The sequence below is a fragment of the Muntiacus reevesi genome, chromosome 1 (genome assembly GCF_963930625.1).
Source record: "Muntiacus reevesi chromosome 1, mMunRee1.1, whole genome shotgun sequence".
NCBI classification, from domain to species: domain Eukaryota; kingdom Metazoa; phylum Chordata; class Mammalia; order Artiodactyla; family Cervidae; genus Muntiacus; species Muntiacus reevesi.
The window spans coordinates 240,218,459-240,246,283 of NC_089249.1; the positions used below are offsets into that span (position 1 = coordinate 240,218,459).

A 27,825-nucleotide genomic window follows, 5' to 3' on the forward strand; every position below is an offset into this window, starting at 1 on the left:
GTACCTGATAATCTCTTTAAAATTTTAAAATTAACCTTTTAAATACAAAAAGTTAACATATTTTAATTGTCTAGGTAATGGCTTTTGACAAATGTATAAGACTTTGCAGCCATCATCCCAATCAAGCTGTAGAATTTTATCACGGTGCCAGAAAGCTCTTGTGTCCCTTTGCTGTCAGTCCCCACCCCACAAATCCCAACCAACCACTCATTAGCTTTCTGCCACTAGATTAGTTTTTGCTCATTCTATATAATTATATAAATAAATCACATAGCATGTAGTCTTTTGTGCCTGACTTCTTTCACTTGGCATAATGAGATTCACCACATTTTTGCATATATCGGTAGTTCCTTTCTGCTATTTATGCTACAATTTACTTAACAATTCATTTATTGATAAATATTTGAGTTGATACTAATTTAGTTTTATTAAGCTGTTTCTGTGAACACATGAGGACAAGTTCTTTGTGTGGATCACAGCCAGGACTAGAGTGAGGCAAGCCAGAAAACCTAGGTCACAAAATTTAAGGAGGCCCTCACTCTTACGTACATGTAAGTGCCAACTCTGCACTTGCATCACCCTGGAAGTGAGTCCCTTCTTAAATTTTCCATCCAAGGCACCAGGCCCTCGTCCCAGAATGGATATTTCTATTTTTCTTGGGTAAATATCTAAGAGTGAAACTGCTCCATCATGGGATAGGTATGTGTTTAACTTAATTTAAAAAAAAAACCTATAAAAGAGTTTCCCAAAGTGGTTGCACTATTGTACACTCCCACCAGGAATGGATGAGAGTCCCAGTTGCTCCACATCCTCATCAACGAATGTATTTCCTGCCTTGTCTTCTCTGTTGCTGCAGACGGACTGCTGCAAATCTGGCTCATCTGTGCAATTCTTTCTGTTGTCCTCATCTTCTTTGCCTTCCCCATCCAAACAAGGTTTAGGAGAGTTTTTGTTGTTAGTTTTGCTAAACTGTCCATGCACATTGTTTCAGACAAAAGGGATATAGCTGTGCAACTCTGAGTGAGCTTTTCGCTTTCAGAAAGTTTTTACTGATGCTTTCCTAAGATCTACCCCCACCCCCAACCCCCATCAGTCTCTTCACTCCTGAGTTTCTTTTCCTTTCTCTTGCATAGTTTCTGTCTAGTCTCAGGTACTTTCCATGCCCTTACATGTATTTTGGTATTTGTGGATTCTGTTTCTCTTCTAGTTTTGTTGAAAAAGAATTTGCAAAGTTTTTTCCTTTTTGCTTTTAAAATAGTTTGTAAGAGTCAAAACAGTTATTTACAAATCCATTTTGCATTGGAAATCTTTATTTTTTGAGTAAACAGTGGGAGCAGAGATAGAGATTTGTAGAGATTGGGGAAAAGTTACCTGGCAAAGATAAGGGTTATCTGGCAAAGATATAGAGATATGCTGTTGTGTGCTAGTTTCTCTCTTTCTTTCATTTTATTTTTGGTTGCGCTCAGTCTTCTTTGTGGCACACGGGCTCTTCCTTGCTAATCACGGGCTTTCTCTATTTGCACTGAGAGAGGGCTACTCTCTAGTTGTGGTGCATGGGTTTTTCATTGTAATGGCTTCTCTTGTTGCAGAGCAGGGGCTTTAGGAAGCACAAGCTCAGTAGCTGTGACTCATGGGCTTAGCTGCCCGAAGCATGTGGGATCTTAGTCCCTAGTCCAGGGATCAAACCCATATCCCTTGCATTGGCAGATGGATTCTTATCCACTGGACACCACGGAAGTCACTAATTTCTAATTAGGGCTTCATAATGATAAGGTTGGGCTTCCCAGATGGCGCTAATGGTAAAGAACCCGGCTGCCAATGCAGGAGACATAAGTGATGCGGGTTCAGTCCTTGGGTCCAGAAGACCCTCTGGAGAAGGAAATGGCACCCCATTCCAGAATTCTTGCTGGAGAATTCCATTGACAGAGAATCCTGGTGGGCTACAGTCCACGGGGTCGCAAAGAATCAGACACGACTGAAGTGACTTAGCATGCATGCAATGATAAGGCTGGGCTTCTCTAGTGGCTGTTTTTAAAGAAGGTGCTTGGAATTCACAGGCAGGAGACCCAGGTTCAATCCCTGATTTGGGAAGATCCCTTGGTGAAGGAAAGGGCAACATGCTCCAGTATTCTTGCCTAGGTAATCCTATGGACAGAGGAGACTGGCAGGCTACAGTTTATGGGGTCACAAAAGTTGGACAGACTCAGTGACCGAACTACCACCAATGATTAAGGCTGATAGAGTCCTAACAGTATCTGAAAATTGTGCAGCCTTTTATCGAGAGTCTCTGTAATAAGGGTGTAGTAGTCATCATGGGAGGAAGAATCTTATCTACAGTCAAGGCCTCCCAGGTGCAGATGGGGAAGGCAAATTTCCACTTGCATCAGTAATTCCAATAAGTTCTGTCTTTCTGGGTAAAATACTAGAAGGAATCATAGAATAAATGAAGTTTGAGGCCCAGAGGTGACCTAAAAGAGGCATTCTGGACTTGGGCTCAGCAGCATTTCAAGCATAGCTCCTGGCACTGAGTAGTCAATGAACTGGGGAGTTCTACCAGGGATGGGATGAACTCATTCATCCTCTTATTTTGACTGAGCATAAATCTACATTCTTTTCTTTTTCCCTGGTGAAATGAACCAACCAGAGTAGATTTTTAAAAGCATATAGTTTATAGAACACATAGAGATTTTGAACATATATATGTAAAGTAGTATATGTTTATGAAATAATTTAAACAGTGCAAACAGTGAAGAGTAAAAACTTAAGCAAAACAGTAAGTACTAGTATTCATGATTCTAAATTTTAACACCACAATCTGTATATGCCTATACATAGATATTTCTATAAATACATAGCATAGTGTTTAGAAAACAACAGTAACATGATGGTAACTATAAATCTTTGAAGAGGAGAGCGAATTTGGGAAAAGAGGAATTTTCAGTTTACAGAGTCATATATTGTCTAACATTTTTAATAAGAACATGTTACTGTATTACATGTTTTTGCTGACTGTATAGAGCTTCTCCATCTTCAACTGCAAAGAATATAATCAATCTGATTTCAGTATTGACCATCTGGTCCTCTCTTGTGTAGTTGAAAGAGGTGTTTGCTAGGGGACCAGTGCATTGTCTAGGCAAAACTATCAGCCTTTGCCCTGCTTCATTTTGTATTCGAAGGCCAAACTCGCTTGTTACTCTAGGTATCTCTTGACTTCCTACTTTTGCATCCAGTCCCCTATGATGGGGCTTCCCTGGTGGCTCAGATGGTAAAGAACCTGCCTGCAATGTAGGAGACCCAGGTTCGATCCCTGGGTCAAGAAGATCCTATGGAGAAGGAAAGAGCAACCCACTCCAGTATTCTTGCCTGGAAAATCCCATGGACAGGGGAGCCTGGTGGGCTACAGTCCATAGGGTCATAGAGTTGGACACAGCTAAGTGACTAACACTTTCTCTTTCTTTATAATGAAAAGGACCTCTTTTTTGGTGTTAGTTCTAGAAGGTCCTGTAGGTCTTCAAAGAATCATTCAACTTCAGCTTCTTCTACATCAGTGGTTGGATTACTGTGATACTGAATGGTTTGCCTTGGAAAGGAGCCAAGATCATTCTGTCCTTTTTGAGACTGAACCCAACTACTGCACTTTGGACTCTTTTGTTGACTATGAGGGTTATTCCATTTCTTTTAGGGAACTCTTGTCCACAGTAGTAGATATAATGGTCATCTGAATTAAATTTGCCCATTCCCATCCATTTTAGTTCACTGATTCCTAAAATGTCAATGTTCACTCTTGCCATCTCCTGTTTGACCACTTCTAATTTACCTTGATTCACGGACCTAATATTCTAGGTTCCTATGCAATATTGTTCTTTACAGCATCAGACTTTATTTCCATCACCAGTCACATCCACAACTGGGTGTTTTTTCCTCTTTTGCTCTGTCTCTTCATTGTTTCTGCGGTTTCTCCATTGATTTTCCACTCTTCTCCAGCAGCATATTGGGCACCTACCGACCGGGGGAGTTCATCTCCCGGGGTCCTAACTTTTTGCCTTTTCCTTGTGTTCATGGGGTTCTTGAGGCAAGAATACTGAAGTGGTTCGCCATTCCCTCTTCCAGTGGCCCAGACTAGCACGGACATGCCCTCAGCCACACCACACAACTGGACGACATGCCCAGAGCCCTGGTTGTCCCACTGCTCATGGTTGTTGAGCCTGTAAACCTTCACTGGCCACCAGGTGTTGGTCAACGTGCTGCCAGGGTCGGGGCAAAGGCCTTGCTGGAATCCATGGGAAAGGGGTCTTGGGAAGCCTAGAGCTGAGCTGGAGGCAGCCAAGAGCGGAGGGCTTCTGGCCCAGCTGCCGCTGGCCACCATGGGGCCCTTTTGCTGTCTGCATGGTCCGCTGCCGGCCAGGCTCTGGTCCCCGCCTTTTCTCTCCTCTGGCTCCTCGACTTTATTGTCCAGGCCCAGGAAGCGCGGCCACCGAGAGAGGGGTGTGCAATGCTTCCCAGCCTTTCACAGTGCTGCCACAGGATCTTGGTGGCTCCCGCCCTCTGCCATGGTCTCTGCGAAGCTGCTTCCCTGCCGTAAGTCCCCTCCTCAGGCCCCACCACTCTACTTATAATTTTTACTGAATATTTTAACAGCTTTATACAATAAACTGCACAAATTTAAAGTGTATAACTTGATAACTTTCAACATGTATATTCACCAGAGTGACACTATTACCACAGTCAAGATAATGGACGGTATATATTACCTGGAAAGTTTCCTTATGTCCCTTTATAATCACTTTCTTCTCTCCTGACCTCAACAACCATTCCCAGGCAACCACTGATGTGTTTTCTGTCAGTGTAGATTATTTTAAATTTTCTAGATTATATAAACACAATGTTTTTTTTCTGACTTCTTTCAGTATAATTAAGATTTATTCATTTTGTAGTTGTATTAATAGTTTGTGGGTTTGTTTCTCTGAGTAAATCTTTTTAAAGTTAAATCTTTAACTTTTTAAGTTTAAAGTAAAAATTTTAAAATCTTTAAATTTTTAAAGAAATTTTTTTTCTATTGGTTTTGTTTATCTAACAAAGTTTTTAAAGTAAAAGAAAAGCGTAGATAAGACATACACCTCAAACATACTGAAAAGTTGTCATTCAAAAATGTTACTTAAATTTTTTAAATATATTAAAAAAGAATTGGCCTTACCTCGAGTCCCACTTCCGGTCGCCACCACATGTTTGGCAGAAGTTTAAAAATATGACTAAAGTTTTGAAAAGATGTATTATTTCTCATTCATAAAAGCAACATATGCTCATTGAAACGTCTTAAAGAAAGTCCGGCGGAAAACTGAGCCACCTTCCACAAGCCCACAGCTCAGGTGACTGTGCTCTGCGACGGTGGGCTCGCGCCTGGTGCTCAGATGTTCGACGCCCGGCTGAGTCCCAACTCCCAGAGTACCGTCGTTCCCGCAGTTTCAGTTCCCAGTCGCCAGGTGGTGCTGCGAAGCCGAGCCCACGAGAGGGGAGGTGTAGCCGCCCGCGGGAGCACGTGACCCGGGCCTAGGGTTTGAGCGCCTGGGTCACGTGACGGGCCCGGAAGCGGCTGCTTGGGCAGCGGAGGGTGGGGATGGCTAGGGCTTCGAGCTGAGGCAGGAACTGGTGGACTGGTGGGCTGCTGCACCGAAGTGGGAGCCAGAGCTGGAGTCGGAACCCAAGCGGTAAGTCCGCGCGCTGATGGGCTGGGGCTGGCGGCGGGTGGTCGCCTTCTGCTGGACCCAAGTCGCCTTCCTCCGGGTTCAGCAGATGCTCCGGGTCTGGCACCGACCGGCCTGGGCTGCGAGTCCTAGTCTCCTCGACTCCCCGGTGGCAGCTGCGGTGCGTTGTGGGCACCCCGCCCGGATGAGGGGTGTTCTTCGTGCTGTCTCCTTTGACCTCCCCATCCTGTTTGACAGGTGTGGGAACAGGTCCCGAGATGGGAAGGATCACCTAGGGCTTCTGCTGCGCTTTCTACAGTGGTCCAGACATCGCGGGGAGGTGACCCGGCAGTTGCGGGAGCCCTGCTGGGAGATTGCTGATAGCCGGTCTTTGGGTCATAGAATGCCGGAACTACCAGGACTCTGGGAAATTATTTTTTGCAGTCACTTTCTAGAGCTGTTGAGGAAATCGAGGTCCAAGGAAAGGCAGGGGTTGCCTAAGGTCATCCAGTGAGTTAGTCGCAGCCCTGCGACTAGAATCCGAGTCTCCCTGAACTCCAGCGGCTTTTTGCTTTTCACCACACTGCCTCCAACAGAAAATTTGACAGGTGAAAAAAAACACCACCTAACACCCTTTTCCTTCGTTCGTTCTTCTCCCCCTGTCAGCTTTGCATTCTCTATTGCCGCTGGATCAGCTTGGCTCTGGGTGTGGTTCCCTCATTCACTGTTCCCCGATTTTTCTGCAAACTCATCATTCTGTAGGTTTTGTTGTTAACCGTCCTGCAATTTTGTGTAAGTCATCCCAAAATGTGAAATAAGAAGCAGAGTATGCTCTTGGGAGGGTAGGCGGCTCCCAGCTGAGGTTGTGGAGAACGCTGGCATTTAACTTGAAGAATGTCAAGACCTTTGCTTTGTTTTTAATGTAGCTTGTCAGATTTGGGGAATGCTGGCTATTCCGATGAATGTTTTGCAGTTATTTGAGGCTTGCTGAAAGAAGATAGTTTGGTGTAATGGAAAGAACCGAGATTGGGGAATTAGGAGATTTTGTTCTAGTTCTGACACTTGCTTTGCAACCTGAGATGACTCCCGTCCTTGCTTGGGTTTAGGTTTCCCAGCCTGTACAGTGATGGGGTGGAATCCCTAAGGTCTCTTTCTGCTCTGACATTATCTGTATCTCAGTCTGTTTTCTAACCGGAGAGATCCTACCTCCCCCCTCCGTTTGTTTCTTAATACAGTTGTCCAGGAAGCAATTTCCCTACTTGTTTGTAGGTTGCCATGAAATCCACCTCCTTTTTCTTCCTGTTTATATTATATCTAAGCTAAATGCTGACAGCTGAAAATGATTTTGGCTTTTATTATTTTAAGTATGATCAAGGGCCTCTTTGATTCTTGTTGAGAGCCTATTTAACAGTAATTAACATGATTGTATGTTTAGAATGTGGTTTTTTAAAAGGTGTTCTTGAAGTCAAGAGGACACCAAAGGCTTGATCATTGCTCTGAGTTTGAGACTGGGGTGGAGGCCTTATGCAACAGAGCCTGCTCTGATGATGATATTAAGTCCCTCTCCCTTTGTTTTCTGATTGTGCCATTTATAATTGTCTGCTCTTGAGTCCTTGTTTTCCCTTTGAAGCATGTATCTGTTCATTTGGCCTCATTCCTGTGGCAGCTTGAAGTGCTCAGAACTTTATCTATTTTAAAGGCAGTATAAGGAGGCTGATTCCATTTCTTTTGTAGTGTTCCAGAGATGACAACTAAGACCAGTGGATGGAAATACCGTAAGAGAAGTGGTTTTGGGGTGAGAATGCTGCTGCTAAGTTGCTTCAGTCGTGTCCAACCCTGTGCGACCCCGTAGACGGCAACCCACCAGGCTCCTCTGTCCCTGGGATTCTCCAGGCAAGAACACTGGAGTGGACTGCCATTTCCTTCTCCAATACATGCATGCATGCTAAGTTGCTTCAGTCGTGTCCGACTCTGCGACCCCCACGGACAGCAGCCCACCAGGCTTCTCTGTCCACGGGGTTCTCCAGGCAAGAATACTGGAGTGGGTTGCCATTTCCCTCCCCGTTGGGTGAGAATAAGAACTTTTAAAAGAAGTGGTGCTCTAGCATGTTGCAACACAGAGTATGACAGTCCCTATCACTAGAGGTCATTGTCACTGGGCAATTACTTTTGGGAATGTGGTAGGCAGAGGATCAGACAAGAATTTTAAGTTTCTTCTAGCTCTGAGGTTATATGAAATTCTAGGACTGGACTTGTTAGCAGGTGGGATGTGAGGTAGAGTTAGTGGAGCAGGGGGTCCACTTTTGTGCATGCTTTATTTTTCTCTTTGCTTAGATAACAATTCTCATGTTAAATGCTTCTGCGTTTTCTTTTTTTTCTCTCTCCCTCCTCCCTTCCCCACTGAGTGTCTCAGTTCTTTAAGTTCTTGATACCTCTTCCAGGATTAGATGCTGAGGAGACATTACTGTTAATGATATATTCCTTTCTTTCCACCCTGACTTGGAGTAAGATCCTAGAACTGGGCTGAGTGAATGGACTTTGGTTTCTACTTTTGCTGACTAGTCCTCATAATTTCTTTGAGAAGTATGTGACTACCCCCTAAGCCCTAGGCTAGCATTTCTCTTTTTCCCAGAGAGGAAGTTCACATTGAGTCTTAACTCAGATCTTGGATGAATCCTGTACCTCCTTCCTTTGGCCAGACCTAACTGGGTCTGAGCACAGAAAGCTAGCTTCTATTTAATGAGTGTGGGGTCCACTGGATAGGGCATTCTGCATATACTAAAAAGTGTAGGTTCCTGATGCTGTATTTGGTGCTCTCTCTGCTCTTTTCTCCCAGACATTTCTCTTGGAATCTTTGACACCCAGGGCCAATTCTCAATGATCCTCTCTAGTAGGAAAGATTCCTCTGTGCTTTCCCTTTACCGTGAAGTCCAGCATTCTGTCTCCATGGGTTACTGGGATGCTCTCGGCAGATAGAGCACTGTTTCTGAGATGGAGACCTGGCTCAGCTCTCCAGAGTGATAGGATGGAGGAAGTCCTGTGGCACTTTATTTGTGTAGTGACTCCCTGCCTTGAACTTCCTTCTCTATAGTAATAACATAGTTGCTACCATTAATAAGGGTCCATTATGCTCCAAGCAACATATTTAACATTTTTTACTTCTACATTCGTAACAATATTGTGATACAAGTGTTATTGATAACATTTTTCAGATGAGGAAAGTAAGACAAAAGGAGATTATGGTCACATAACTAGGCTCTGATCTCATGTACTTTTTGTTATGTGGGATTCCCCCTGTAGACTTAATCCTGCCTGAGTTCTGTTCCCAGGGAGATTTTAGGGAGACTAGGTGGTGTGTTAGAAAGAACACTGGCCTAGGAATCTGGCATGCTGGGTTCTGATCCCAAACTGTTAACCAGCTGAAACCTTGGTGTTCTCATCTGTAACTGGGAAGCTGGAGCTTGGTCACCTGTCAGTCATGCCTGGTGCTAATGTTTAGAGATTTTTATGATGGTGAGTAAAAAGTCAGTGTGTTTGCTCATTCAGCTGCTCCTGTGCAGAGCCTGCTGAGGTCAGCAGCTGTTTCGTGACTGCCCATGCACCACTTTCTCAGGCAGGAGTCTCAAGTCAGGGGAAGTGATTCTGTGGTAGATCAGATGGAGTACTATCCCATGTCCTCGAAAACAAATCATGTGCATGCCAGACATTTTTACTTCCCTCCCTCTAGACCACATATAGGAAAACAGTGTATGTCTTTGTTCGTGTTTTTGGAACTCCAGCAGTGGAGAAGAGAACGTATATCTAGAGAATTCATTGCTTCTCTGGGTTCTAGAAAATGTAATTGTTTTATAATAATAGTAGTACTTTTAATCTGCATATATCACCAATCCATAAACTTTGGTAGGAGATGAGGCCTGGGGTGTACCTATCATAATAAGATTATATATATATATATCTTTTTTTTTTTTTTTTGAGAGCTTTATATAAATCTGCCTGTAATCAGGATTGTCTAAGAAGCCTGTTAAATGCTGAGGCTGAATCAGATTGGTCCCAGAGATCAGTTTGTTTGTTTTAGCAGTTTTATTGAGATATAATTCACACAGCATACTATTCAACCATTTAAAGCATACAGTTCAACAGCTTTTCTATTGAATTCACAAAGTTGTGCAACAGTCATTTTCAGAACATTTCATCACCCCCAAAGAAACTCAACCCTTTAGCCGTCACCCCTTAATCCCTCCCAACTCCCAAATGTTCCTTTGTGACTGACTTCTTCCCCTTAGAATAATGTCTTCAAGGTTCTTCCATGTTGTAGCATCTATCAGTATTTCATATCTTTCTTTTTTTTGCTAAGTAATAATCCGTTGTATGGATATATCACTTTTCATTTATCCACTCATCAGGTTTTTTTCCCCTCATTTTTTGGCTAATACGAATAATGCTGCTATGAATATTTGTGTATACATTTTTCTATGGACATACATTTCATTTTGGTATGTATCTAGGAGTGGAATTGCTGGGTCCTGTCCACCACTCCTAGGTACATACCAAAATGAAAATGTATGCCTGTATAAAAATGTACCCAAAGATGTTCATAGCAGCATTATCCCTAACAGCCAAAATTACTGGGTCATATGGTAACTATGGGCTTCCCTGGTGGCTTAGACAGTAAAGAATCTGCCTGCAATGCAAGAGGCCCGGGTTCAATCCCTGACTCAGGAAGATCCCCTGGAGAAGAAAATGGCAACCCAGCCGAGTATTCTTGCCTGCAGAATCCCACGGACAGAGGGGCCTGGCAGGCTACAGTACAGTCCATGGGGTCGCACAGCATCTGACATGACTGAGCGACTAACACTATCACGTCTCTTCATGGTAACTATGTTTAGCCTTTCAAGGAACTGCCAGACTGTTTTCCAAAGTGACTGCACCGTTTTACTTTCTCATCAGCAGTGTAAGAGATGATTCCCTACAACTTCTGTGCATCTTTGCCAGTACTTGCTGTTACTTGTCTTTGATTTTAGCCATCCTGGTGGATGTGAAGTGATACCTCATTGTGATATTTGTTTCTCATTTACCTGATGGCTGAAGATATTGAGTATCTTTTCATATGTTTATTGGCTTTTTTCACATCTGTGAAACAGCTATTCAGGTCCTTTGCCCATTTTTAAATTAGGTTTCATTTTATTATTGAATTATAATAGTTGTTCATATGTTCTGGGCACAAGTCCCTCATCAGAAATATAATTAATAGAAAATTTTTCCTATTCTGTGGGTTGTTTTTCACCTTCTTGGTGGTATCCTTTGAGGCATAAACGTTTTAAAGTTTGATTAGGTCTAATTTATCTATTTTTTTCTTGTGTTTCTTGCTGTCATATGTGAGAAACTGCTTAATTCATGGTCGCAATGGTTTATGCTTATGTTTTCTTCTAAGAGTTTTTATAGTTTTAACCTTTACATGTAGGTTTTTGATCTATTTTGAATTTTTTTTCTGGGGGTGGGGGGCCATGCTGAGTGGCATATGAAATCTTAGTTCTCTGACCAGGGATTGAACCAGTGACTTCTGCATTGGAAGCACAGAGTCTTAACCAGTGGACTGCCAGGAAAGTCCTATTTGGAGTTAAGTTTTATATATGGTGGGAAGTAGAGTTCCAGTTCCTTTTTTTGCACGTGTATTTCTAGTTGTCCCAGTGTTAGTTGTTGAAAAGACTATTTTTTCCTCCATTGAATTGTTTTGGCACCCTTGTCAAAAATCACTTGACCTAGGTATAGAGTTTATTTTTGGACTGTCAATTCTGTTCAGTTGATCTGTCCTTATGCTAATATTGTATTGCCTTGAGGTTACTACTGTAGCTTTGTATTGTTATGCAATTGGAAAGTCCTCCAGCTTTTTTTCTTTTTTCCAGATTTGTTTTGGCTGTTTTAGACCTTTTGAATTTCCATATGGATTTTAGAATTGGCTTATCAATTTTTGCAAAAAGGGAGCTGGGATTTTGATAGGGATTCAACTGAATCTGTACATCAGTTTAGGGAATGTTGCCGTCTTAATAGTGTTAAATCTTCTAGTTCATGAATATTGGGATGTTTTCTCATTTACTTAGGTCTTCTATAATTTCTCTCAACAGTGTTTTATAGTTTTCATGTACAAGTTTACACCTACTTGGCTAAATTTCTTCCTAAATATTTGATTCTTTTTGTTGCTGTTGTAAATGGAACTGTTTTCTCAAGTTTGTTTTCACATTGTTCACTGAAAGTGTATAGGAATACAACTGATTTTTGTATATGGATCTTATATCCTGAAAGTTTGCTGAATTTATTAGTTTTAATAGTTTTTAGTGGATAATATTTTTATGTGTTTACGAGTCCCCCTTAGGAGTATTGTTTGGCTTTTGGTAATGAAGCGAACTGACACTTGTAGTGCCTTTCCTGGCCTCTTCTCTTTCCCCCTCCTTGACTTTCCTGTGTGCCCCAAAAGAGACCTACAAACTCATATAAATGGATTCTCCTTGTTGTAAGTCATCCTGTGTATTATACTGAAATTTGGAATAGAATTTAATCAGTAAATTAAATTTGGCCAATCTGCTGTGCTGCATGTGGAATCTTAGCCCCCTGACTAGGGATTGAACTGGCACTGCCTACACTGGAAATTCAAGGAGTCCTAACCACTGGACCACCAGTAAAATCCTATCACTGAACTCTTAAATAGCTATCTTAAGAACATTTTAGATTTTCAAAAGTGAGTTCAAAAATGAGTTAAGTATTTTCAAAACTATGAGTCTGATAGGTGGGGGAAAGATGCTCTTAAAGTCTTGATTATCAGTTGTCTGTTTTCGGAAATTAAAGAAATGTAAAATAAAATAAATACAAGGAGACACTCATTCATCAGAAATATCAGAAATAAAAATGATACTATCCATGAATTCCCTGGTTGTCCAGTGGTTAAGACTCAGCACTTTCACTATGAGGGCCCGGGTTCAGTCCCTGGTTGGGGAACTAAGATCCCACAAGCCATGTAGTATGGCCAAAAAAAAAAAAGAAATAAAATCCAATATTGGCAGGGTTATGAAGAGATAGGCATGTCCATATATTGCTAGTGACACTTTAGGTTAGTTCAATCATTTGTGTAGTAAAACCATTTAAAAAACCTATTTACCTAACTCTACTCCAAGGATATGACTTGAAAATTAAAAATTATGTGTGGGAATTTTTTAGCTATGATATAAGATAGTCATTGAAAGAAGCAGAAGCTCAAAATTTCACTGGGAGCTAGTGAAGCAAATTATTTTGTTAATATCGTGATGGACCATTGTGTTACAACTAAACATCATTTGTATGTATACTGCATTGATTTAAGGAAGAGTAGATATGAAATAAGTGAGAAAAGACCATAAAATAGCAATTATTGTTTAGTTAAAAATAGTTTTTCTATAAGGAAAAAGAAGAGCATTTATCAAGGTTATTTAAAGAGTTGATGTTTCAATTCAATTTTGGTTTGAATGTACACTTGAATATATATATAATATATATATATATATATATATGTCACCCAACATGCAGACTTTTCTTACTTAGTACTCTCTTGAATCTAAATATTTTATGGAGATTTTTTACTTTGTGTTGATGGACCACACATGTTGTATAAACTCAGTTTATTGTCTTCAAGAACCTGAAGAACAAGCTTGTTTTGAACTCTTAAATATTACATCCCTCATTTGGACAGTTAACAAGGTCTATTAAAACTCCCACAGGGCAGGAATTGGCAATTATAGCAGTAGATGGTGGAAACCAGATTTCATCACAGAGAGCTCAGGGCAGGGTGGCCAAGAGGACTAGCAGTAAGGGGGGGATAGCTAGAGAAAAGACGCGGAGGCCTTGGTTGCCAGAAGAGCCCTAGAAGGAAGTAACCTCCAGAGAGTGATCACACCCACTTTCTACAGGCTTCATTTCCTGCCTAGCAGTTCTGAGAAGGGCTTCTGCTTGGAACTTTCCAAGAATAAGATACACTATCTCCTAGAATGATCCAGTGATCCATGTGGACAACTCCTGTTTTGTTTTTTTTCTTTTTGGCTGTCATGCAGCATGCAGGATCTTAGTTCCCTGAACAGGGTTCGAACCCGGTACCCCTGCAGCGGAAGCATGGAGTCTTAACCCCTGAACCAAGGACTCAGGGAAGTTCCTGGATACTGCCTTTCATATATATATGTATGTATGTATGTATGTATGTATGTATGTATATACACACACATACACACACACACATATATTTTAATATCTTTATTTATATATTTGGCTGCACCAGGTCATAGGTGCGGCACACAGGATCTTTAGTTGTGGCATCTGGAATCTAGTAACCCAACCAGGGATCAAACCCGGGCCCCCAGAATCGGAAGATCGAGTCTTAGTCACTGGACCACCGGGGGAGTCCTGTGGATAACTCCTTTGAGAGTTGGCTTCCCTATGCCAAAGACCTGTCTCCCTTTACTTCACCTAATAATCCTATTTCTGAGTAATCTTTGAGGCTCTAAAGGATGAATCTGATCCCTAGAACAGCTTTGAAAGACAATTTTTGTACCTCCTGAGTTTCGAGTTCTCCAGGTTGAACCTTCTCAGGACTTGCAACCATTCTTCATTTAGCTGCTTTCCTTCCCCCTAGTGATCTTGGTGCTGACCCCTGGCTATACTGCAGTTGATCATTATCCCCTTTATAGTGTGCTGCCTGGAACAGAGTACAAGGTGTGGCAAAAAAAAAAAAAAAAAAAAAAGAACAGTCTGTCATCTCCCTGGGGTTCTTTCTTGTAGTGAAACCAAGAATTGCATTAGCAGAATTGGCATCTATTGTGTTATCATTGATTTCTGTGGAGTTTATCATCAACTAAAACCTGTAAGTAGCATTATTCTCCTTTTTCAACATGCACAGTTGCCAAGCCACATCTTCCACATCCTGCGGTTGTTCACTGGACTTTTGATCTATAGATTTCAGCTTCTTTCTGAGCAGTTTTCTTAGTGATAATCTGCTGTGGGTCACTTCAGTTTTTACAGTGATGTGAGGAGGCTTCTTAACAGTGTTTGAAGTCAATTGAGCGTCCGTACCAAGAGTGGTTTCTTGGTTGATGGGGAGGGATTGGGGAACTTGTCAGTGCCTGTTTTCTGTTCCTCTCCCTTGGTAATATGCAGGGTTCACCTGGAAGGCTTCTGTTCCTCAGACGCTTTGGGTATGTTGGAAGAGACTCAAAAGTAGCCATTGTTTGCATAAAGAATTACATTGATTACTGGAAGAGGTCCTGAGAGATAGGTTAGTATACCATACCCCCCACACCCAAATTTTTAGCATTTGGAACTAAGACCTGAGGCAAATAAGAATTGCTTCTTATTGCTTCACTGAGCAAACTAGTGATAAGAGGCAACTTTAGCACCCAGGTCTTCTGACATGCTTTCCTAGTGGTTCAGATGGTAAAGAATCTGCCTGAAATGCAGGAGACCCAGGTTTGATCCCTGGATTGGGAAGATCCCCTGGAGAAGGGAATGGCTACCCACTCCAGTATTCTTGCCTGGGAAATCCCTTGGACAGAGGAGCCTGAACAGGCTGCAGTCCATGGGATCGCAAGAGTCAGACACAACTGAGCGACTAACACTGACATGCATAGATACTAACCTTAAAAAAAATTATTTATTTACTTATTTGGCATGCTGGATCTTAGTTGTAGCACTCAGGATCTTTAGTTGTGGCATGTGGGATCTGGTTTCCTGATCAAGGATTGAACCTGGGCTCCTTGCAACGAGAGCATGGGGTCTTAGCCACTGAACCATCAGGGATGTCCTACATAGAAACTCACTTAATCGACTTTACCTGAGTAGCAGCTTTCAACTGTTCACATTAAGATACTTTATAGATTTCCTCCCACTCCAGCCTTCTTATGAGTTTAGTTGCCCCAAGAGCTTAGATGACTCCTTGAATTCTTCCACCATGTGAGTAAATGATGCCCTCTTAGATGCTTAGCAAGGTCAGCTCTGGTGGTGAAGTGAGGCAGGATCCTCTCTGGGACTTCCAAGTCCTTTACTGGCTTTCTGCCAAGCACTTTTTTCATGAGGTTATGTGATTGGTGGGAGAAAATGAGATCACCCTGGATCACTCAGGTGCCAGGTGGGGTCCGAAGAATCCCCAGGGGCTGGACTTCTGGGAGCACTGGACACAGAGCTTTCTAGTTGCTGGCAGCTAATGTTATGTGTCAGGTGGGACAGCACGTTGTGATGGCCCTCAGAGGTCCTGTCTCCTCCCGGGCATCTGAGGCAGCATATGAGACTCAGGATAGAGGAAAGCACTTTGTAGGCAGGTGGTCGTACCAGTCTGCCAAGTGTCAGAAGGATTTTTATTTGTAATTTTTAATGTTCATGAACCTTTTTTTTTTTCTTTACTCGATTGCAGATTCCTGGAGGAAGTTGAGTCTCTTTCATTATGATATTCCATTACTGCAACTGGCAGTGTATTCAGTGATGTTTCCAGATTCAGGTGGAGTGTCAGGATGTATGTTTACTGCTTGGCTGCTACCTGGGTGTAGCAGAGCAGGTCCCTTCAGCTTTTGCAGGGGTTGATGCTTTATCTGTAAAATGAGCAGTTTGGAGTGACCTCCAACGGCTCTTTTAGCAACAGACCCTCATATTCTGGGAGCTTACACAGCTATTGGAATGTATACTTGTAGTGTATTTTAGTGAAGTCCTTGTTGTTCTCTTTTCTGCTGCTTAATTACTAAAACAAAGTCCACCCAGGGGATACCATCCTTTATGTCCTTCCTCTGCATGTAATAGGAAGGTTTTCCTCTTCCACTATCTTTAAAAAATTGGCAGATCTGTTAAAAAGGAAGACGGGTGGAAGGGAGATGTTGCAACAAGGGCCAGTGGCGGGTACCTCTCATGCTCCAGTCTTCCTCCGAGTTGCTTTTAGCTCCATTTCTCAATATTCATGCTGGTTGCAAGAAAAGAGTCCTAGGATGAGGGAGTGAGTATACATCAAAGAGTACAGAACATACCAGAGGTCCTGGCAGAGAGAAAGGGAACATCTTTTGTAACTTTGGAACCTGGTGGAGAACTTGAGTAGATTCAGATGATCTGGACGGGATTTCTGGACTGCAGAAGCTTCTTACTGTACTGAATGCATAGTAAAAATAGAATACAGCTTAGGAATATTTAGGTTCCTGTCCTTTAAGAGCTTGCTTTTGGGGAAGATGGATGTAGATAAAAAGTCACTATTGTTCGGGGTCCAAGAAATTAGCTCAATGGAAGGGGTTGTTAATCCCAACCTAAGGAATAGGAAAGACTACCAAGAGGTGCCTGTCTGCATCTCCTCCCACCCCTCCCAAGCAGTGCCTTACCTTTGTTCTGTCCTGGTGTGCTGGCAAATTTAGAAACTTGTGAATGTGGCATTGTCAGTTGGGAGGCAGAAGTCGAGTGAGCTCAGCCTGCCCATGAGCACTTTGTACCTTTTTCATTTCGGTCGGTATCAGGCATTCTCACGTACGTGATCCATAGTGCAGCTGTCACTGACTCTGTGACAATGGCTGCTTCTGCCCTAGAGCCGACCCCAGGCTTGGAGCTAGAGGCACAAGCCACTGGAGGTCTGAGTGCCACCCCTGTCCCTCCAGTCACCATGTCCACGCAGAGACTTCGGGATGAGGACTACCGCGACTACAGCTCCACCGACGCGAGCCCGGAGGAGAGCCCGTCCGAAGGCCTGAACAACTTCTCTTCCTCAGGGTCCTACATGCGGTTTGGGGAAAGCAACAGCACAACGTAAGTAGCTGCTCTGTCTGCCCGAGGGGTGGGAATCATATTCCCACGTTCTGTGTTAGTAATGTAATCTCCCTTTGAGTTATTTTTGCCCCCCGATTTTTTTTTTGCCCCCCGATTTTATCAGTTCCCTACTTTACAGATGAGAGTAACACATAAAGAAATGAAGTGAGTGATGGTGCTGAGATCTGAGCTCTTTGTCAGTTAATCTCTACCCTGTTTCTTATTCTTTGTTCATTTCACCTGCGTTGGTCGCAGAAGGCTGGTGCTAAGTAACAGCCTGAACATAAGAAAAACTTGTAGAGAGAACATTCTCTTAATTTAGAACCTTGGGTCATCTGTGCTAGAAGCTTCAATAACTCCAAGTCCAGTACAGACAGTCCTTTGCAAAGTCTCCCCCAGACTTCTGTCCCCATCACCAAATAGCCAGGGCATTTGACAGAATAAATAGAAAGAGGGAAGAATAACTTCTCCTGCACTATGCCCTCCTCCAAGAGATCTTCCCAACCCAGGAATTGAACCCAGGTCTCTCGCATTGCAGGTGGATGCTTTATTGTCTGAGCCACCAGGGAAGCCCAAGAATATGGGAGTGGGAAGTCTGGGATCTTCCCGACCTTGTAATTGAAGTGGGGTCTCCTGCATTGCAGGCAGATTCTTTACTAGTTGAGCTACCAGGGAGGTCCTAAAAGATTCAAGGCGTTGGTAAAGAAGAGGAAACTTCCCTGGTACTCCAGTGGATAGGACTTCGCTTTCCAATGCAGGAGATGTGCTTTCGGTCCCTGGTCAGGAAACTAAGGTCCCTCGGGCCTCACTGCCAAAAAACCCCAAACATAAAACAGAAGCAATATTGTAACAAATTCAATAAAGACTTTAAAAAAAAATGATCATCATCAAAATAAATAAATAAAATCTTTAAAAAGAAAAAGAAGAGGTGATTTGCTTTGTATGCCCTTAGGAGGGCTTACACCTTGTCTCTGGAAACTGAATCCCAAGTCTCATCTGGGTTAGTTTGGCCCTCTGTGGGCCTCAGTTTTTCCAGATATAAGATTGAGGACCCCCGTGTGAAGCTCTGCTGATTCACTCTTCAAATGAGAAGATTCGGAAGAGGGTTTTCTACTCCACTGAGTTGTCTGGTTCAGTTTTGAAGTCAGCAGAGCCCTAACATTTTCTCTGGACCGCAGCACCCCACCTTCTGCAGCCCTTCTGTTTATTTCTCAAGCTTTGCCATCACCCTCTGTGTGTTCCCTTGGGGGCTGGGTGTGACTCACTGAGGGATCCATCATGTCCTTGGCTCACACCGTCCCCTGTGACTGCCCAAGGAGACCGTGGGAGCTTCTGTTGGAGCTCATTACTGGTAAAGCCCCCCCTGGCTGCAGTCTTTCCTGGTGCACGGCATTTTCTCTAGTGAACTCCAAACTAGGGGAGACAGTCTGCCCACATTATAAGCCCTTCTCCACCTCTCGCTGGTTTTCTGCTCATAAAGGTTCCATCTCCATAGGATGGAACCTTTCTTTCTCCTGTGGCATGCTACTGTAGATTCCCCCATCTGCTTGCAGTGTTAGTTGATGGAAAAGATTGCTTAGGCCCCAACCAGCAGCAGTGAAAGCTATCTTTCCTCTCTCTTCCCTAACTTTACCTACCTCCGGGACTTCCCCAGGTGGAAGGAGTGGCAAACGCAGCCATGTCATGGCTTCTCTTCAGAAGTCACTCTGGTTACTGTAAAACACTTCTAAGCTTCTCTCTCTAGTTTTCTTTCCAGTTTTTGCTCCTTGATCTTAGACCTCAGCTTGTCTATGCAGTGCTTGCCATGTGGGCTCTAGATTTTCATTTTTGGAGGGACTCCTCTAAAGTTCACAGCCAGTCATCTAGCAGCATCAGGATGGTGGCTCATAGGTTTTGTCATACTGAAGACAATGCATGGCTGTTAGATATTCTGAATCTCTTTTTTTCCACATTGGGTTGTAACTAATAGTCAGCGCCAAATTATCTCCCATTGTTTGCTGGAGATTGACCGATTGGAATGTTTGATCAATGTTCTCTTGGCCTTGCTTGGGGATGTACTTTTTCTGAGGGCCCATCCTGCCCTGGTATTGTGAAACAAAGTAGGTGACCCAGGAAAGCCCCTCTGTAAGTGATGGCAGGTGTCACAAGCCCTTTACAAGTGGTGCATGGAAAAGTACTCTTTGGGGACTTAGAGGATTGTTGAGTACTTGCCTGGGGCCTGGATCCCCAGAAGCGTTACATGTAGAAATGTGCCAAGTATGATTAAGTGTAAGCTGATTTGGGACCTAGTTAGCTCTATAGGTGAGAAGTGTTAGGGACAAGTTTTTGAGCTGGGTTCCTGTTTCCTAGGGACTTACTCCACTGTGTTATGTAATTTGCTAAGGAACAAAGTATGTGGAAAAAATACATGGAACAAAGTACAAGAAGCAAAGGATATGCATGCACACCAGGCTCTTCTAGGGGATTAGGACTCTGTAAGAATCCCCAGTCAGGGATGCAGATAGGAGCCCCAGGTGCTTCCATGATAATGTGTTTGGTGAGGTTATTTCCTAACCCTTCAAGTTAACAAGCTGTTGACTGCTTTGATGATGGCCTCAGATTTTACTCTTTCGGGCAAAGTTTTCTTGTTGCCCTATTGAGCTACATTATACTGCTCCCGACCGAGCTTTGATACTTTTTCCGCCAGACTGGCAGGCTGAGAAACCAGGTGACTGAAACCAGTCTTCGGTAGGTTATCTGGAGTTGCCATTTGCAAAGTATGGTCTTCAGACCCTTTGGGTGTCCCAGGACCATTTTAAGAAGCCCACGAAGTGAAAACTGTTTTCATAATAATACTAGATGTGATTTGTCTTTCCACTGTGTTGACATTTGCACTGATGGTTCAGAAGCAACGATGGGTAAAATTGCTGGTGCCTTAGCATGCATCAAGGAGGTAACACCAAATTGTGCTCATCATCGTTGTATTTTTCACTTAAGCATGTCCTTGATGAAGCAGTCATATCACTACGTTTATTAAATCTTGACCCTTCAGTCCAGAATATTTTGTTAATATTCTGTGTGACAAAATGAAAAGTGCACATGAAATACTTCTACTGAACAACTAGGAAACTGTAGGTTGTTCAGATCTGAGTACTTGGCAGATATTTTCTTGAAAATGAAAGTAATGAGACCGTCACCTCAGGAAAAACGATTAAGGGACTTCCCTGGTGGTCCAATGGTTAAAAAGTCACCTTTCAGTGCAAGGGACGAGAGTTCAATCCCGGGGACGCGAGTTCAATCCCGGGGACGCGAGTTCAATCCCTGGCTGGGGAACTATGATCCCACATGCCCCAAGTGCAACTAAGCCAGCATTCTGCAACTAGGGAAAGCTGTCCAGCCACAGTGAAGATCCAGCACAGCCAAAAAAAAAAAAAAAAAAAAAACAAAACAGTACTGTTTGTTGCCAACAGTGATATTTGAACTTTTGAGCAAAATCAGAAAAAATAAACTCATATCCAGCACTGTGACCTTGACAGCTTCCCTTTACATAAAGACTTGTCTAATGAGATTAGGGCTGATACTAATAAATGTGATTTTTTTTAATGTTGTATAATGAAATGTGCCAGCATTTGAAAGATCCATATAGCTCAGGGAACCACTATCTCCCATATGGCCAAAGTATGATGTTGGAAAATTGTGTGTGGGTAAAAGATCTATCAAGGAGCAAGATCGCCAGTGTATTTTCACATAGCCGAGTATGAAAAGGTCAGATTCCACATTACAGCTAACTCCTAAGAAACTATGTGTCTTGAGCTTTGATGTAGTATCAAATAAAAAATACCACAGTTGCCTGAACAGGCTATTAAGATACATTCTAGCTACATATCTGTGTGAGGGCAGATTTTCTTCAGGGACTTCCATCAAAGCAATGTATCACAAGAGGTTGAATGCAGAAGATAATCCAGCTATCAAACAAGACATTAAAGAGATTTGCAAAAAAAGTAAGATAGTGTACCTCTCACATTTTATTTTTTTGGAAAATAGAGTTATTTTTTGTTAAAAATTGGTTATTTTTATTAACATGTAGTAAGTTTATTATTTTAAATTAATGCATATTTTTAAGTTTATTGGTTTAATTTATAAAATATATATATATACATATATGCAATATATATATATAGATAGATAGATAATCAGATATAATCCATATAAGCAAAAACTATGTGGGATCCTCAATAATTTATAAGTGCATAAAAGGGTCCTAAGGCCAAAAAAGTATAAGAACTACGATTTGCTAGGCTTATTTTTCCCTCTTACCCCCATAGTTAAGATTCTCTAGTCCATGGAATTGATACTGTGATAACTCATATGGTTTTGGGTAATCCCAGCTCGTGGCCATTGGTGAAAAGCTTAATTTTGGAAGTCTTTTTGGTACAGTGGATAGGAATCCGCCTGACTGCATGATATATGGGTTTGATTCCCTGGTCCGGGAAGATTCCACATGCTTCGGGACATCTAAGCCCATGTACCACAACTACTGAAGTCCGCGCGCATAGAGCCTGTGCTCCGCAATGAGAGAAGCCACCACAATGTAAAGCCTGTGCACCACAATGAAGAGTAGCCCCCACTCTCCGCAACTAAAGAAAGCCCGAGCACATCAACGAAGACCCAGCACCACCAAAAATAAATACATTAATTATTTTAACAGAGAATAATTTTGGTCAATTGCTTAAGCCCTGCTGTTTCAGAGTTGAAGTATGCTGTTCTGGTCCAGTCCTCTCATATGAGATGATAGGCCCAGAGGAGGGAAGGGAATTTTCATAATGAATTAATGGCAGAATCAGGGCTGGAGGGATCTGATCTCCTATGAAACCCAGCCCAGAGGTGTTTTGGGGAGGCCCCTGGTAGGCAGGTAGTTTTGGTGAAGTGCTTACCTTTGCCCTTAAGTGGATTAAACATTTGCCAAGATAGAAATTCGACTGGTCCGTCATTCTGCCCATAATCTCCTGGTCACTGGCCCCTGATAATGGAAGAGTCACCCCTGGACCCTTGCCGTCTCTTTGTTTAGTCCAGGAGAGCACTCGCCTCTTCTCGTTCAGACTTGAAGCAGTTTTCTTGATCTTTCGTGAGAAACTTGGGGACAGTAGGAAGGTCAAGAAATTTTCTTTCTAGAGGTAGAGGGAGAAAGGTTACCGAGAGTAAAATTCCTTTCCAGAGAGTGTAGACGGATCTTATTTATTATGGTTCTTACAAGTTAATTGGCTTCCCCAGTGGCTCAATGGAAAAGAATTCACCTGTAATACAGGAGACCCTGGTTTGATCCCTGGGTGGGGAAGATCCCTTGGAGAAGGAAATAGCAACCCACTCCAGTGTTCTTGCCTAGGAAATCCCATGGACGGCGGAGCCTGGCGGGCTACAGTCCATGGGGTCACAAGGGTCAGACACGACTTGGTGACTAAACCACCACCACAAGTTAACACATGATTTGCTTTGTTTCTACTAAATTGCAGTTTGGAAGACATATGTGGAAGGATTGTTTAGGAGGTATTTAGGTTATATGTGGAGAAGAATTTCCAGACAATGCCAGAGACCAAATCTTGAGGAAGTCTGGGGCAAAGTGGTATCATGTTTGATCTTTTTCATGTGTCTGCCTTATTTTCCTGCAGACTTAATTAGTTTCTAGAGGCTAAAGTTCACGTCTGATCCATGCAATTTCCACCATTGCATTGACACAATGTTTTACACGTTATAGATGGTGTTTGTTAAGTGGAAAAATAATGACACATGGGAGGCTTTCCAATTGCAGCTTGAGAGGGACAGTCTATAACAGCCAACGGGAAACACTGTTCTCAAGGCAGAAAGATAAACTAGGTGACTGTCTGAAGAGGGCTTCTCCAATCTTAGGACTCTATGGCATTTGACTTTTTTTTTTTTAATACACAATACACCAGGGACTGTGGGACCATATGACTTTTACTCTGTTCACATTACATAAAACTTACTGATAGGGATTTGGGGCTTCTATTTTGTTATTTCCCCTGTTCTTTACTCACACCAGTGTGTCCTTCACAGTTATGCTTAGAATCCTCTCTTGGAATTCTGAATCTGAGTCTTTATAGTGGAAAGTTCCAGGCTGAAAACCAATACACCAGGAACGACACCATACTGTCCCTCTGGTCTAATCTCTAAGTAAGGTGAACTCAGAGATGCCTCAGGGAATGGACATAGCCCAGTAACTAGAAGAGTGGGCTTGGGGGCTAGACAGCCTGGGTTTGAATCCAGACTCACACTTAGGTGTGTGACCTTGAATAAGTTGCTTCATCCTGTGTAAAATGAAGTTAATACTTATCTTATAGTGTTGTTCTGGGCTTCCCTGGTGGTTCAGTGATAAAGAATATGCCTGCCATGCTGGGAATTGAATGAGATGATTCGTGAAGGTACTTAGCTCAATGGTAAGTACTCAATAAATGTTACATCTTATTATTGTTAACCTGTCCTTTTCTGCCTTATTCCCACTTCAGATGGTTCCAGACCCTGATCCACCTGCTAAAAAGCAACATTGGCACAGGACTCCTGGGGCTGCCTCTGGCGGTGAAAAATGCAGGCATCTTGGTAAGGGTCTGCGTCGGTGCAGGGAAGTATTGTGACAGATTTTAGGAGATGGTGTGTGTGTGTGTGTGTGTAATTTACTTCATGTAAAACATTTTGAAATGGGAAGCTTTTCTTTTTCAAATTCAGTTGAGAAAAAGCAGGGTTCAGATTTATTCATCTAAAGGTATGTTTTGAGGATCTGCTGTGTGCTGGGCACTCTTCTAGATTCTTAAAACTATTATTAGTGAGTGAAATAGACAAAGATTCCTGCCCTCATGGAGGCTCCTTGAGGTAAGGAGGAGGTCCTGGCCATTTCCATCAATAATATTAACTAAAGAATAACAGAATTCTCTCCATTTTTCAGTCTTTCCATGCCCTGCCCTTAGACAGACAACTCTGAAAATCTTATTTTTTTCTTTCTTGAATCTTCCCCTGATAGACTGCTTGTCCAAAGCCATTCTGCTTTCTTTTAAAGTTGGAGATGGGGGATTCCATTGGTTAAAACTCTGTGCTTCCACTGCAGGGGACACTAGTTCAAACCCTGACTGGGGAGCTAAGATCCCACATGGCTTAAGGCCAGAAGAAAAAAAAAATCTTAACTGAATAAAAATGAAAATACAACATATCAACTTAAAAAAATTATATGGGGAAAGTAAAAATAAATAAATAAAGTTAGAGGTAGCTCAGAGGCTGGACTTGTCCTCGGCTAAAGACTGGCCTGTGCCATTACTCTAGACAGAACTCGCCCCCTCCCATCAGCCCTTAGCCTGTCTCTTCTTCCCCGACAGTCCCAGGAGCCTTCTATTCTGCTGAGTAGGCAGCAGTCTCAAAACAGCCTAATCTGTGTCATTCTCCTCAGGGAGATTAATTCTCTAGAAGGCCTGCCGAGGTTCAGAGGGTGCCCTTCCTGCTCAAGTAATCTGTGAGCACGTTTGTTTCTCGAATGCCCTGCTGGAAGTTCTGTCATTGGAAGTTACCCTAGTTACGTTTTGACCATGTGCAAATTCCAGTTCTAACTCTGCTTGCCTGACTCTCCCTCCCTGGCCCGCAACACCTGTTCACAGATGGGTCCCCTCAGCCTGTTGGTGATTGGCCTCGTGGCTGTGCACTGCATGCGTATCCTGGTGAAGTGTGCTCACCACTTCTGCTACAGGTGAGAGTGTTCCATGCACCTCTCGAGTGACAGACTGTCCTTCCAGGTTCCGTTACCAGCGCCGGAAGCGAGCACTCAACACACATCACTCTCAGCTCTCTGTGCTAGCTGAGGGTGGCTGCTGTTAACGGCCTTTCTCTGGAAGTTTCTCTGTGCCCTTTCTTAGCTTGCTGTCATCTGTCGCATGGGTTTCCCGGGTGGCTCAGTGGTAAAGAATCCACCTGCCACTGGAGTAGGCACAGAAGACGTGGGTTCGATTCCTGGGTCGGGAAGATCCCCTGAAGGAGGGCATGGCAACCCATTCCAGTGTTCTTGCCTGGAAAATACCACGGGCAGAGGAGCCTGGTGGGCTCCAGTTCATGGGGTCCCAAAGGGTCGGATATGACTGCGTGACTGAGCACACACATATGCCATCTGTCACACTAACCTATAACCAGTGTACAGAGACCATATTGTAGTTTTATGTGCTTTGTAATATGTACCCTACTGAAAAGATTTTACCAGATGATTGCTTAATTATAAAGAAGTAACTGTCCCATTGACTTCAGACTTATGCTCCTCAAAAGCATCAGACTGAGGACTTGGTGGTGTGCCTGGGGTGGCAGATGGGGAACCCACCCAGGTCTCCATGAGCTGTTTGTCCTGTCATTGTCATTGTCTGACCCCACACTGCGCCCTTCCCCTCCCTTGCTTCCTCCCAGACTGAACAAGCCCTTTCTGGACTATGGGGATACGGTGATGTACGGCCTGGAAGCCAGCCCCGTCTCCTGGCTCCGGAACCACGCGCACTGGGGAAGGTAATGGGTTTCTTTCTTCTTTGCGGCTGTGGCTGCCCAGTGTGGGGGTCTTCAGATAGGGTGGTGAGGGGTTGAAGACCCTGTAGCTAGTGGGAAGAACATTGCTTGGGCTCAGCTCTGCCAGTGGTCATTTGTGTGACCTTGAGCTGTGTGACCACTCCTCTCCCTGGGCCTCAGTTTTCTCATTGGTAAGACAGGAGGGCACTGGCCTGAAAGGTAGCTAAGGGCTCTTCCAGCTTTGACAGCCTGTGACCAGTGATGGTATTGTATCCCCTCTTTTGGTCAACAGACATTTGAACACACTCTTGAAAGTGGTACAAAGCAATTCCAGGTGTAGGGAGAGTGGTTTCCCCATATTACATGTTCCTGGCTCTCCAGGATAAGGAGAAAGATGTGTGGGAGATCTGTTGAGAACAAGCGGTCAGGGTGTACCAGTAGAGAGAGTATCAGGAACTAGCAATGCACTGCAGGGGCCCCGAGGGGGAGGAATCCTAAAGATGCTTTTGTCCACTGTGCCAGTGAGAAGCGCGCTTGATAGCTGCATTCAGGGCTGGGCACTGGGAAGGAGAAGCAGGGCTTAATGGGGGAGGTGAGGGGAGTTAGAGCAAAAGGGTTTGTTAGGGAAAGAGATGTTTCAGGAGCTGACGTGGGAGGTGTTTGGAAATTTCTCCTACTGATAATTTTTCAGACACCTGGAGAGAGGTATTCTACTGTTTGTTTCCGTTTGAGGCAATGGTACGTTTTGATTAGAAAAGTGATAACATCAAGGGCTGGATCCCTTTTTTTTTTTTTTTTTTAATGTTTGTTTATTTGGCTGCATTGGGTCTTAGTTGCAGCACTCAGGATCTTCATTGCAGTGCATGACTTTAGTTGCCCTGGGACGTGTGGGATCTTAGTTCTCTGATCAGGAATCGAACCAGAGTCCCCTGCATTGCACAGCAGATTCTTAGCCACTGGACCACCAAGGAAGTTCCTCCCACCTTTTTTTATAATTGAATCATATTAATGTTCTCCAGGAAAACTCCTTTTTGTGATCATAGGGAGACTTTTACCTTCACACATAGTAAGCGTCCTCCTGTGATGCAGGTTTCTGTAATTCTTTCAGCAAAATCATTCTCTGTGCCTGGAGAAGCCAAGTTGCCAAGTGACCTCTGTTGGTTGGTTGGTTGTTGACTGAGGCTTTCTTCTCCTCTCTCCTTTCTTTTTCTGCAGCTCTGTTTTTTCTCTGTCCTCCTCTCTCTCCCAATCCCTCCCCCTCTTTTTCTTTCCTTCCTTCTTCCCTACATCCCTCCCTCCTTTCCTTCCTTCCTTTAATAAAACTAATGTGTGCTTATGGTTAAAAAAAAAAAAAAAGCAACAACAACTTTTTTTAACAAGATGGAAACACATAAAGTGAAGAGTAAAAGTATAGTCACAGTTGCATGAATATTCTCCTGGAATTTTCTGAGTATGTAAAATCATGTACAGATTCCTTACATTTTTTACACTAATTACCACACTATGCATTCTGACTGGAAACTCTGTGGGATTCTTTTTTTCCGTAAAGGTCTTTAGACTTTCTGTTTCGGCACACGTAGATTTAACATATTCTTTTTACCTGCTGTGTACTGTTCCATCTAAAATGGCCTATAAGCATTTTCCCTTTGATTATCCATTAGGTTGTCGCTAGATGGTGGTATTGTAACTGTGCTTCAACCACAGGCTGTTTTGATACATCTCTTTCCATGTCCTTGTGTGAGAGTCAGTGGCTTTTTGATCTAGGTTATAGAAAAAGACTGTGAAGGGGTCTACTTCTTGGGCTCTTATGCTAAGGGCTCCCTGTAGCTTTAGGACAAACATGATG

General features: G+C 43.1%; 1 protein-coding gene across 3 annotated transcripts in view; it reads left to right on the forward strand.

Moving 5' to 3' along the window:
• Window positions 1-5,581: 5,581 nt before the first annotated feature.
• The window catches only part of SLC36A1 (solute carrier family 36 member 1), a 48,936-nt gene continuing 26,692 nt past the window's right edge, over window positions 5,582-27,825 (forward strand). Inside the window, exons 1-5 of one of the 3 annotated variants that reach the window (XM_065918954.1) lie at window positions 5,582-5,705; window positions 17,315-17,462; window positions 23,963-24,053; window positions 25,097-25,185; window positions 25,887-25,982. In XM_065918954.1, coding sequence (XP_065775026.1) covers window positions 17,320-17,462; window positions 23,963-24,053; window positions 25,097-25,185; window positions 25,887-25,982 — 419 coding nt within the window. In that variant the 5' untranslated portion in view covers window positions 5,582-5,705; window positions 17,315-17,319. Of the gene's footprint in view, window positions 5,706-17,245; window positions 17,463-23,859; window positions 23,879-23,962; window positions 24,054-25,096; window positions 25,186-25,886; window positions 25,983-27,825 lie in introns of those variants that run through there. The other 2 variants (XM_065918953.1, XM_065918955.1) reach the window with 2 other exon arrangements.